At 47.1% G+C, this 10,931-nt stretch overlaps 1 protein-coding gene across 3 annotated transcripts; it reads right to left on the bottom strand.

The window, feature by feature from the left end:
• Positions 1 to 468: 468 nt before the first annotated feature.
• On the bottom strand, positions 469 to 10,818 carry rab39bb (RAB39B, member RAS oncogene family b). 3 transcript variants are annotated; one of them, XR_003973495.1, is made up of 5 exons: positions 9,961 to 10,818; positions 8,219 to 8,454; positions 4,113 to 4,293; positions 3,059 to 3,363; positions 469 to 3,025 (listed from the first exon to the last, which is right to left on the bottom strand). XR_003973495.1 is itself a non-coding variant. In XM_030337772.1 (4 exons), the coding sequence occupies exons 2-4, from the start codon at positions 8,431 to 8,433 to the stop codon at positions 3,118 to 3,120; spliced, it is 642 nt and encodes a 213-aa protein (XP_030193632.1). In that variant the 5' UTR covers positions 8,434 to 8,454; positions 9,961 to 10,818; the 3' UTR covers positions 3,032 to 3,117. The 3 variants fall into 3 exon arrangements, 2 of the variants coding, with proteins under 2 accessions (XP_030193632.1, XP_030193633.1); XM_030337772.1 differs by lacking the exon at positions 469 to 3,025 and having other exon boundaries at positions 3,032 to 3,363; XM_030337773.1 differs by lacking the exons at positions 469 to 3,025; positions 9,961 to 10,818 and adding an exon at positions 8,626 to 8,835 and having other exon boundaries at positions 3,032 to 3,363.
• Positions 10,819 to 10,931: the final 113 nt, after the last annotated feature.

The following is a 10,931-nucleotide window of genomic DNA, read 5'->3' as shown; positions in this document are numbered from 1 at the left end:
CTTCACGGCTCTGTTCGTAGTCAGAATATTACAATGTTTAAGATACTATTAAATGTAATATTGAGTTAAATCTGTTTTCCCCACATTTACTACATCAATTAGGCAGAATATTATCTTCGTAATTAAAACTAAGGCAGTTTATTGTGTGCCTCTTCTTATGGGGCTTTCTGCTGTTGCAGGGTTTTCCCTAGTGGAGGGATTCTGAACTGCACACAAATAAATATTTTAACATTCACCAGGCCGTTCAGAATTGCTGCGTCAACCACTTTTCTGACTACGTTCGGAATATTTTTGTTTGGGTATTAGAATATAAGGATAATCTGACAAAATGGTTCATTTTGGTTTTAGATTGGTTGGGAGATGGTTAAAGTTCAGGCTAGGATATGGTATTAGTCATGAGTTTATAATGTTACAGGAGATTGCACATGAAAACTAGAAAAGTCTACAGTCGCACACATTCTCAAGCAGTTATTTTTTACCAGTCATTTTATTTTGTTTTAAAATGTACATTTCTAGTTGATGGATAGATAAGTTGTAGAGCAGAGAGAGGGAGGGTGACTTATTGACTGCCGTGGAAATAGAGAACCAAAGCGCGTTCCTCTTGGAGAAAGAAATTCTACAAGTGTATCAGGGACCACAACCAGACCAGCAACATACAGCATCAAACCAAACACTGTCTATTCCAGGCATTGCTCAGGTTTAAAGTGAGATTTCCTTGCCCCTTTTTCCAAATAGGTTTGATTCAGTGTTCAGCAGTGAGGTCATAAACTGATGGGGATTAGTCTGAAAAACATGACTCATTATGCTGACGTCTACTTCCTACTACTTCCTCAAAGTGTGCCGGTCCAAATTGGATAAAGCAAAGTGTGAAAACGCTCTTCAAAGTGCAGAGGCCCTTAACCTTTTTACCAATTGTCCATTTCAAAATAAGAAGGCGAGCCGGGAACATTGGATGAACCTTGGAAGGCAGGAAGCTCAGGAACACTAGAGATTAAAACAAAACCCATCCTTGACCGGACGTTAAGTCCGAAATCAGTTCCTGCGTGACATCCTAATAAAAGGGTGTACACAAGCCGGGAGGTTTCCATTGGTGCACTGTATGTATGCTGGTCGAGTCATCCCTCATCCATCTGGGTGGACACTTAAGAGGGATGATTTGATGTCTTGTAATGGCTCAACGTGACACTGGGGGTTCTAATAGGGACCCTATTCGGTGAAAGGTCCTACAAGAGGAATTAAAACGGTTCAGGTACAGCAGACTTCTGGAGGAACAGATGACTAAACTCATTTTAGTGTTTCTTCACCAACGCATAGACTCCTCACCGTCAACCTTTTAAAGGTTGGAATTAAGCGTTGCCGCTTAATTCCCCTTTGAATCATTGATATCAAAGATTTAATGCAGATGCTCCAAATCAATATCCGATAGCATTTGATCTATCTAGGAGGTGGCACACCAGTCATATCCAAGCATATTGCATGTGCGTTTGGAATGATAAAATAAAATTAAGCCACATGACCTAAGTAAACTAGGGGATTCAGTTTCCCCTGAATTCCAAAATATTAAACGCAGCATCAAAACCGACCACCAGATGGTGCTGAAGGCTCCTCCCCAGCCAGTACCGGCATGGCTAGGTACTTCCCAGGTCAGACTGGAGATGACCTTGTGCTCCAACTAAAGCTATCCCATCCTCCTCGGACACAAACGTCCCCAGTAGGTAAGATACCACGGTTATTATGAGTGTGGTGTGCGCCCTTGGTTTTGCTATGCTATAGTGGGAGGACGTCCATATCGTGGTGGAGACTTCAGAAGTGCAATGGAAACGCAGGTCATTGCTTTGATGTTATATTACAAACACGCAGTCTTGTGTCTAACTCACGTTAAACTAAGATCCGCCAGCTCCCCCTTGCAGCTGTGGTTGTCTCAAGTAGGGGCCAGTTTGTCTTTAAAGCCTGCAGGCGCAGGGACAGTAGGGGCTAACCCTTTATGTAACTGTAGTGTTGGTTGTTTTAAATTTTGTATGCGTTTTTCAGGGCGTCCATGTTGGAGAGGGCACCCCTCCCCCTTCTCTGGAGGATACCTCCCAGGACATTTCCCTTTCCTTTTGAGAGATAGGGGGGGGACCATTTGGTCTTAAAGTTGCGCTCAACTTGGGGCATCCATGGCATTGTTCAAAATGAGTATGTGTCGTCTGGTGTGAATGGCTGAATGGTTTCATAACGAGGAATGGCGGGTTTCGTGGGGAGTGAATCCTAGTAAACGGAGAGTATATAGTTTCGTGGTTCGATGGCTTGTTAAAATGGTCACACACCAACGTTCATTCGTACCAGGACCTCCTCTCGGGGAGTGTGTGATTGCATAAAAAGGAAGAGAGGAGCCCAATCGGGAGGAGGAGGCAAAGCGATGGAGAAGAAACGGATCCGACCCAAGCAAGAAGTGTAAAAGGTAGGGTCTGAACAACTCCGAACTAACCGTTGATATGGCTCAGCTGCTTCTGGACAGAAACTTCCAGCCAGCAAACAGATAAACGAAATGATCTCCTGAACGATAAAACAACCTGGTAACATGAAGCCTCCAAGTAAACAAAATCCAAAGTAAACAAAAGGTGCTGTTCCGTTCCCTTCTTCCCCTCATGCTCTGTCAATCGTCCTCCTCAACGTCCGATCAGAAGACAGGAGGAAGCAGGGGACATTGGTGGGTAGGGTAGTGCAAATCCAGCCAATCGGTGTCTTCGGAATCCTCTGTCTGTGTCCTGATGTCAATCAGCATGTCCTCCCCCCCCATTTACCTGTCATGCTCCCCAACGTCCAATCAGAACACAGGAGGCGACGAGGCTGACCAATAGTAGGCAAGGGAAAAAAACAACAGTCCACGCCATCCACCAATGCGGCGTCCATCCTCGTCTGTCCCCACCTTCTCCTCTTCCTCTTCCTCCCCGTCCCGCGGATCAACAACAACCCATCCCCCTTCCTCCTCCACCTCCACCACCTCCTCCTGCTCCTTGTCCAACTCCTCCTCCACCTGCTCCTCCTCCTGCCCCTTCTCCAACTCCTCCTCCACCTGCTCCTGCTACTCCTCCTCCTCCTGCTCCTCTTCCTCGGCCCTCCTCTCTCCCGGGATCAGCAGAGGCAGCGGCGGTCGCTCTTGGTCACCTCCTCGGAGGAGTGGACCACGTTGGGCACGAAGCCGCTCTTGACGCCCTCCCAGCCCTCCTGGATGGTGATGTCGCCCGAGCGCACCAGGGCGAAGATGTCCCGCGTCAGCTCGGTGAAGGCGTGCTCCACGTTGATGGCGTCCCGCGCCGAGGTCTCCACGTAGCGCATGCCGTACGCGCCCGCCAGCTTCTCCGCCTCCTGCCGGGTCACCTAGGAGACGCGGAGACGGTTGGTTTATGGAGGTTATTCAGAGAACATGGGTCTGCTCGATTATGGAAATAAAGCATAATAACGATTAATTTGGTCAATTTTTAAATCAGGAATGGTCAACGATTATTTTTGAGTTTGAAATCATGATGCATTCATGCAGCTTTTCTCTCCAAAACAATACTTTGTAACTGAGAACTTACCCCTTAAAAAAATACACAAAATGTTCCAAGAGAAAAGATATAATATAATATATATGCAGCTGTTATTTTAATGAATAAAATAAATATGCTAAAACATAAAACAAAATAAAATTGTTTCAACTCGATTATATTAGTTTGAGAACTTACCCCTTAAAAAAATACACAAAATGTTCCAAGAGAAAATATATAATATAATATAATATATATGCAGCTGTTATTTTAATGAATAAAATAAATATGCTAAAACATAAAACAAAATAAAATTGTTTCAACTCGATTATATTAGTTTGACGTAAAAACGCAATAAAGTGTGATTAATTCCACAGCCCTAGTGGGGGTATGATAAGACTGGGGGGGTCACAGGAAGATGGCTGAGTTATAAGCCAAAGATATCTGGTTAAGGCCCTATCCCATTTCTACCACTTACCCCTTCCCCTCCCCCCCCCCCCTTGTTTTGAAGGGGTAAGGGGAAGGGGTAAGGGGTAGAAATGGCATGGGCCTAAATATCTGATTGAATGATCATTGTTTACTATAGTATTAAAGCCCCACCTGACGCTGGGCCTCCAGGTCGCACTTGTGGCCGACCAATAGGAAGACGATGCTGTGGGGCTGCACGTGGCTACGGGCCTCCTCCAGCCAATCGTGGACGTTCTGGAAGGAGCGGCGGTTGGTGATGTCGAAGAGGAGGAGCCCGCCCACCGAGTTGCGGTAGTAGGCCCTGGTGATGGACCTGCAGTGGGGGTCCGGGGGGAGAGGGGAGTCATGAGAGGGCCCCTGTGTATCCGTGAGGTTGAACGCTGACACAAGCCGTTACTAAATCTATCCTTGGGAGTGGACAGTATTCACCAATAAGGTACCCCCCCCCCCAGTCGGGCAAACCCCACCCCCACAAGGCAAGGCAAGGAAAGGCAACTTTATTTATGTTTCCACTTTTCATTCACGAGGCAGACTCAAAGTGCTTCACATAGAAACATTGTCATAAAATAAAATAAAATAATAGGTACGTAAAAGAAATCAAAGGTTAAAAAATACATTGTCATGTATGAACAGTCTCTATGGTATCAGATCATGCATTAACAGTCTATTTGGTATCAGATGATGTATTAAGAGTAATAATATTAATTAGATATATGAAAAGCACTTTAGAAAGTGCAATATATTTAAGATTTAGCAGAAAGCTAAAGCAAACATTAAAGTCTTCACTCTTCAGTCTTGTTTTAAAAGTCTTAAATCCTCAGGGAGTTTATTCCAGCTATTTGTTGCACGGTAACTAAATCCTGCTTTCCCATGTTTCGTGTTTACTCTGGGGATAAGTAACAGATTGGTGTCAGAAGATCTTAGTGGTCTGGAAGGCTTATGTAGTGGAAGCTTATCAGTTATTTACTTTGGCCCTAAACCATGTGGGGATTTATAGCTTAGTAAAATGATTTTAAAATCAATTGTCTGACATGCAGGGAGCCGATATAACGATTTAAGAATTGGTGTAATATGTTCACATTTTTAACTAACACGTTTTCCTCAGGAAACCCTGCACATAGTTGATCCCTCCATGAAACATGTGGGTGGACAACCTTCCCCCTATTTGTGATGTCACTAATAGCGACATCGCTACATGGCTCTCAGGCCCCGTTTACACGAGGACGCTTGTGGGTAAAAACAACAAAATATTTTATCGGAAGGGCCTTTCGTTTAGACGGTGACAGCGTTTTTGGGGCATAAAAACGCATAAATCTGAAACCACCCTCCAGAGTGGAAAAGTTGAATACGCTCCGCCGTAGCGTTTCCGTCTACACTGCCAAGACGAAAAACACTGCTCAGATCTGCTCACGTCGCGTACGCGTTTACGTCACATACATGTGCCAGTACAAGGAAATAAACAAACATGTCCGATTATTTCCATGCGTCGGACCTTCAAGCTGCTCTGGCAGCTCTAACAAGCGTACAGGAGTCTTTCCATGAAATGTACAGGATATGTACAGATAGTATTACTGAACAGAGAAGGATCTTTTTGTTTTTTGCGGCACGGATAAGAGAAGAAGGCATGCGCTCAGACATGGCGGTGTTGTGTGATAGTGTATCACAGCGCCGCCTGGCATGCATACCCAATCGAATTCCACACACTTTTGCGTCACCTTATGCACGCAGATTTCCTCCCGAAAACGCTTGTCTAAACGCGGAATAAAAAGTGAAGACGCGACGCCACTTTTGCGTCTTCTGTTCAGACCGTCATCGTGTAAACGTAGCCTCAGTGACTACCCACGACGTCGGGGTCACACCTGCGATAAAAGAGGGACCCTTGAAGACGGGTCTGTAGAGCGCCTGAAAGTTATGTTTGGAGGGTGTAAACAACCCCTAATGCGGAAGATGCAGAGGTCAAAGGTCGTTTGAGGTTTCATGTTGTGTAAAAGACCGCTAGGCATGCAGTACAGAAGAAGATGCAGATGAGCTCATTGAAAACAAATGACCTGACACTGAGGCAGGAAGGTGAAGACAGGAGAGGAGGTGAGGAAATGAAACAAGAAAGTCACAAGGACAGACTTGTTAGACAACAGACGCTCAGAGCTATATTTACCAGGAGGAGATCCAAACCGGCTGAGTTAACAGGAAGATGAGACAGAGAAGAGAGGGTGTTTGAGAGAGGAGTGGGGGAGGAATAGATGAGTGTTGGTTGAAGGAGGAGGGGGAGAGAGAAAGAGAGCATGCCATAGAGAAAGAGAGTGAGAGAGAGATGGAGAGCAATGGACCTTTTTCATCTAGTGGCCATCTTGATTCTGCATTCCGTTCCCCTCCTCAGCCAGCGTTCAGAACCAAGATGGCAGCTGGGTAAACAAGGCCCATGGCTCCAACATAATACATTCAGGGGCTCACTGCCTTCAAATCTAATTTGAGTTGTATACTTGAGGACATTCTGTGAAGCATTATACTTGCACATTGTAATCCAACACAAATTGAGACCCCCTGAATATGTAATAATTATTTCCACAAATGAGGGGTAATTTCAGAGAGATTAGTGAGAAATAACAGGAGTTTCAGGAAAGATTCTAAGGGAGAATCTTTCCTAAGGAAGAATAGACGAGTCTGATTTCAGGTTTATGCATACAATCTTTCACTGTAGAATTCTGGCTCTGTTTTGGAACGGTGTGATCCCAAACAGCTCAACATCACAGCTAGCCTCGCACGGAGAGGGCCCGTTCACCAGAGACCCAAGCTGCACAGACGAAGGTGTCCCGTGGAGAGCCTGTCACCACTTCTAAACTGAGCATCCCCGTCTGGGAGGAATATGAGCGCTTGTGATTGGCCGCCGGGTGCCGGAGGCTGCGGTTGCCACGGAGACGCAGAACGTGCTGACAGGTGAGGTGGCTTGCCTCCTACCAGGAGGAAGGAGAGCAGCCAGATGTAATAAAGTGTCTCGTCAGTCTGAAAGTTTGAGAGTGAGAGGGTGTGGGGGGGGGGGGGGATTTTTTCCCTTAAGTATGCAAGGGTGTATGCGTGTATTTGAGCGTTGGAAACATGCTCTAATCACCTGAGATTGTGTGTGTGTGTAATAATGAGCACTGGGGCGGGTTACTCTTCCTAATTGCATATTGAAGTGACCCACATAATTACACGCAAGTCATTTAGCTCTTCACTCTTTTATCCAACGCCACTAAGTGGGAATTTGCTTTCAGGTGCGTGCCGTTAAGGAGGAGGCATGGGGGTCAGGGGGCATCTTGCTCTAGGAATGCTTACTGGTTTACGGTGCCGACTTTGGGAATGGAACCCACCACCATCAGGCTGGGAGTGAAGCATTCAAACCACTACTAGACTATCCTGCACCTCGTACACAGGTCGAAACCAGACTGGGATCAACTGCTGGGTCTCTCTGAGGTCGAGCCTGCCTGACTAGTACCCAAAGCAGTAGTCTCTGGGCTATTTGTCCTACTATTTCTAGACAACAGAGTCGACCGTGTTTAATGTTAAGTGTAGTTCGCCTTGCTTCAACAACCCGGGGCGCCTCGTGGTCCGTGCCCGTCCTACAGTGGAAACCGTCACAAAAACGTACTAATGGTGCTAACAGATCCTTCCATATGGCATTCCAGTCCATGTTCAGACTTGCTGTACTTATGTTATATAAAATGGCATTTAGAGTGAATTGGACTGAAACGTAAGTAAAATGGTAAATTAGTGGATAGGATAATGGTGAAGTTGACATGCTAACGTGCTGTAGGTAGCCTGTGGCTCGCTGCGTTAGCTTAGAGGTCAGGTTGTTAAACTGGCAGGCAGGATACTGGGTTCATTGTAACCTGGAGGCGTCCTATCACCAACTGCCCTTTCATGACATTAATCTGCATGTGCACACATGCACATTGCCTTCACTTTCACCTTTTCTCAATCTTATTGGTAGGCTGAACTGACAGTTGTAGGAAACACCTGTTACCTAGAATGAACTCTTCCTCTGAAACACATCAGCTCTTGTTACACCACACACACACACACACACACACACACACACACACACACACACACACACACACACACACACACACACACACACACACACACACACACACACACACACACACACACACACACACACAAACCGAAACACTACTCCACACACAGACATTAAAGTAAGGACAACACCCTTACTTAATATATACACACAAGCACATTACCTGAAGCGCTCCTGCCCCGCGGTGTCCCAGATCTGCAGTTTGATCCTCTTGCCGGGTTCTATCTCCACGAGGCGCGAGAAGAAGTCCACGCCGACCGTGGGGTCCGACACCTGAGCGAAGCGTCCCTCGGTGAAGCGGCGGATGAGGCAGGACTTGCCCACGGTCGAGTCCCCGATGACGATCAGCCGGAACTGGTACAACCATATCGCCTCCATGGCCGCCTCGTCTATCGCGATCTGGTGACGGTATAGTGAGTGAGAAAAGTGTATGTTAAACGATAGCGCTCCGTCGCAGAGCGGATATTGTTGAAAATAACTTGCTCTCCAGTCTCGTCCTCCCTCCCCCCACGTCTCTTCAAGACGACGCTGGTGTGGTTTACAACAAAAACATTAAAATCAAGAACTCACGAGAGCCCTTTGTTTGGAGTGGGTCACAAAAACAATCGCATCTTCAATTTAATCTCCCTTTCCATTCGTCTCAGTAAAGTGTGACTGCAAGCACACGCGCACACATGCACGCAGGCGCACACACACACACCTGCACACACTCGCACAAACACACGCGCACACACACACACACACGCACACACGAACACGCACGCACACACACACACACACACACACACACACACACACACACACACACACACACACACACACACACACACACACACACACACACACACACACACACACACACACACACACACACACACACACACACACACACCAAAAAATATGCGCCTGTTGTCGACTCTTGTGATTCAATTATCACCACGTGACGGGCGCCAGACGCGAATAGCCCGCTGCCTCCACACGGGTCGACTGATGTTTGAACGCAGAGCTATTTAGAAATAATCTCCAAACGGCTCTGTTTTAATGAGGTGGACTTTTCCAAACGTTTGCGGTGACCTAAATATTCGTCCTATTGGCCTCGTCCTCAATAAAGGGCTAATTATTAAACTTGTGTGTCCCCCCTTAACCTCAGCCTCACGTGGTCTCAGACTATAGTGAAACATGTCAAACTGTTATTGTGCGCAAAAAAATGCCCAGACTGGCGCAAAGGGCCACTGCGATCTGCGGACAATGAATTGCCCCCCTGGTTGATGGTGGGCTGTAAAACCAGCGGTGTTTACTTTACTGCAAGGGCAATTTTACCCCCAAGCCCACTAGCAGGGGGTTGGCGATTGCGTAGTTGGGTTGGTATGCGATCAGAGGCCAGATCCCCGGCGGACAGGACAGAGCGAGGGCCTGCTGTCGCCCCCACACCGGGTGCATTTAACTAATCGAATAGCTATGTCTAACGTGTCTAATATGTCTAATATGGCCTCCATATTGGTTTGTAAAGTTCTCCGTGTTTTTGTGAGTCAAAGTCTGTGTGACATACAGGTCAGTTTGAACCGCCCCCTTGGCAGAGGGACCGAGTCCTATGAATCGGATCATTCTAGTGGGATCGTAGTACACAATCACATCCCACCACCACCCCACACCAAACTCAAACCACCAGACGGGAAAACAAACCAAAGCAGCCGATATAATATGAAGGTTCTGATGTCCACCAACGTCCCTGATTAAAACGTGCCCGCCTGCTCTCCTTCGGCCCTAAAGGAGATTGATTTCTTTGGGTGATTTTGCTATAACAACACAGAAAAACGTCCGACTAAATACAGATATAGGCCTGCGACGCTAAAACCAGAGGATCCAGAGCCTGAACCATGCTGGTGTCACCCATCACCTCCTTACGTTATAGCGCCGTTCCGGAGCGGGCTTTAACAGGCGCTCAGCTCCATGGCGCAGAGACCCTCAGGAAACACCAAATCCTCCGGAGAGACCCCCAGCAGCGACCTCCAACCCGGGAGCAGTGTGATCAACCGCGGTCTGAAGCGTTGGATCTCCTCGTAGGGAGACGGGCCCTGTATGAGATGGCAGGGAGACGAGGCAGGTGCAGCACGAATCCTTTGCGCGTTCACACCGCCCCCCGCGCGATCACGATCCACAGCGCACGGAACCGAAGTGGCTCAGATTCCGGTGTAAAATACACCGTCTTTTTCTCTCCTCTAAGAGAAGCTCCGTGGCGGTGCTGGTGTGGGGAAAAGGCTACGCGTCGCGTAGTGTGTGTGTGTGTGTGTGTGTGTGTGTGTGTGTGTGTGTGTGCGTGCGTGTGCGTGTGAGTGTGTGTGTGTGTGTGTGTGCGTGCATGTATGTGTGTGTGCGTGCATGTATGTGTGTGTGTGTGTGTGTGTGTGTTGTTCGCTTATGATGAAATGGCAGCGGCTTCAGATAGCCTGACTCATCCCGCATCAGCACCACTGCCGTAATGCGCCGTGTGAACGTGCAGAAATAAACCGTAAACGCTTGTGTTCTTGGTAAAAAGCGCACGGCAGTCAGACGCGGCCACGGTATTTTATGGTTTTAATGGCTCTGGCTATTATATGTTAGGCTATATGACCTGACAATAAAAAAAATAGAGATGCTCTTAGGTGTTTTGTTTCATTTTGTTAGCGAATTGTAGTCTTCATCACGGCTGTGATGATGATTGTGTTTGGTTCAAACAGGGCGGCAGATGGAGACAAAACGCGCTGACTCCGTTCAGAGCAGCTCGTGGAACTGTTGGTCTGCGCTATGCCTATAAAACGCCCTTGCCTTAGAAAGACATGTTTCATCAACTTCGTTTTGCGTCCCGATAGATAACAGTATTCTCTCATGAATGTGTC

This window comes from Gadus morhua, chromosome 17 (assembly GCF_902167405.1).
Source record: "Gadus morhua chromosome 17, gadMor3.0, whole genome shotgun sequence".
Lineage (NCBI taxonomy): Eukaryota > Metazoa > Chordata > Actinopteri > Gadiformes > Gadidae > Gadus > Gadus morhua.
The sequence above is the reverse complement of the archived record's forward strand: the minus strand, read 5'-3'. Positions and strand labels throughout refer to the sequence as shown.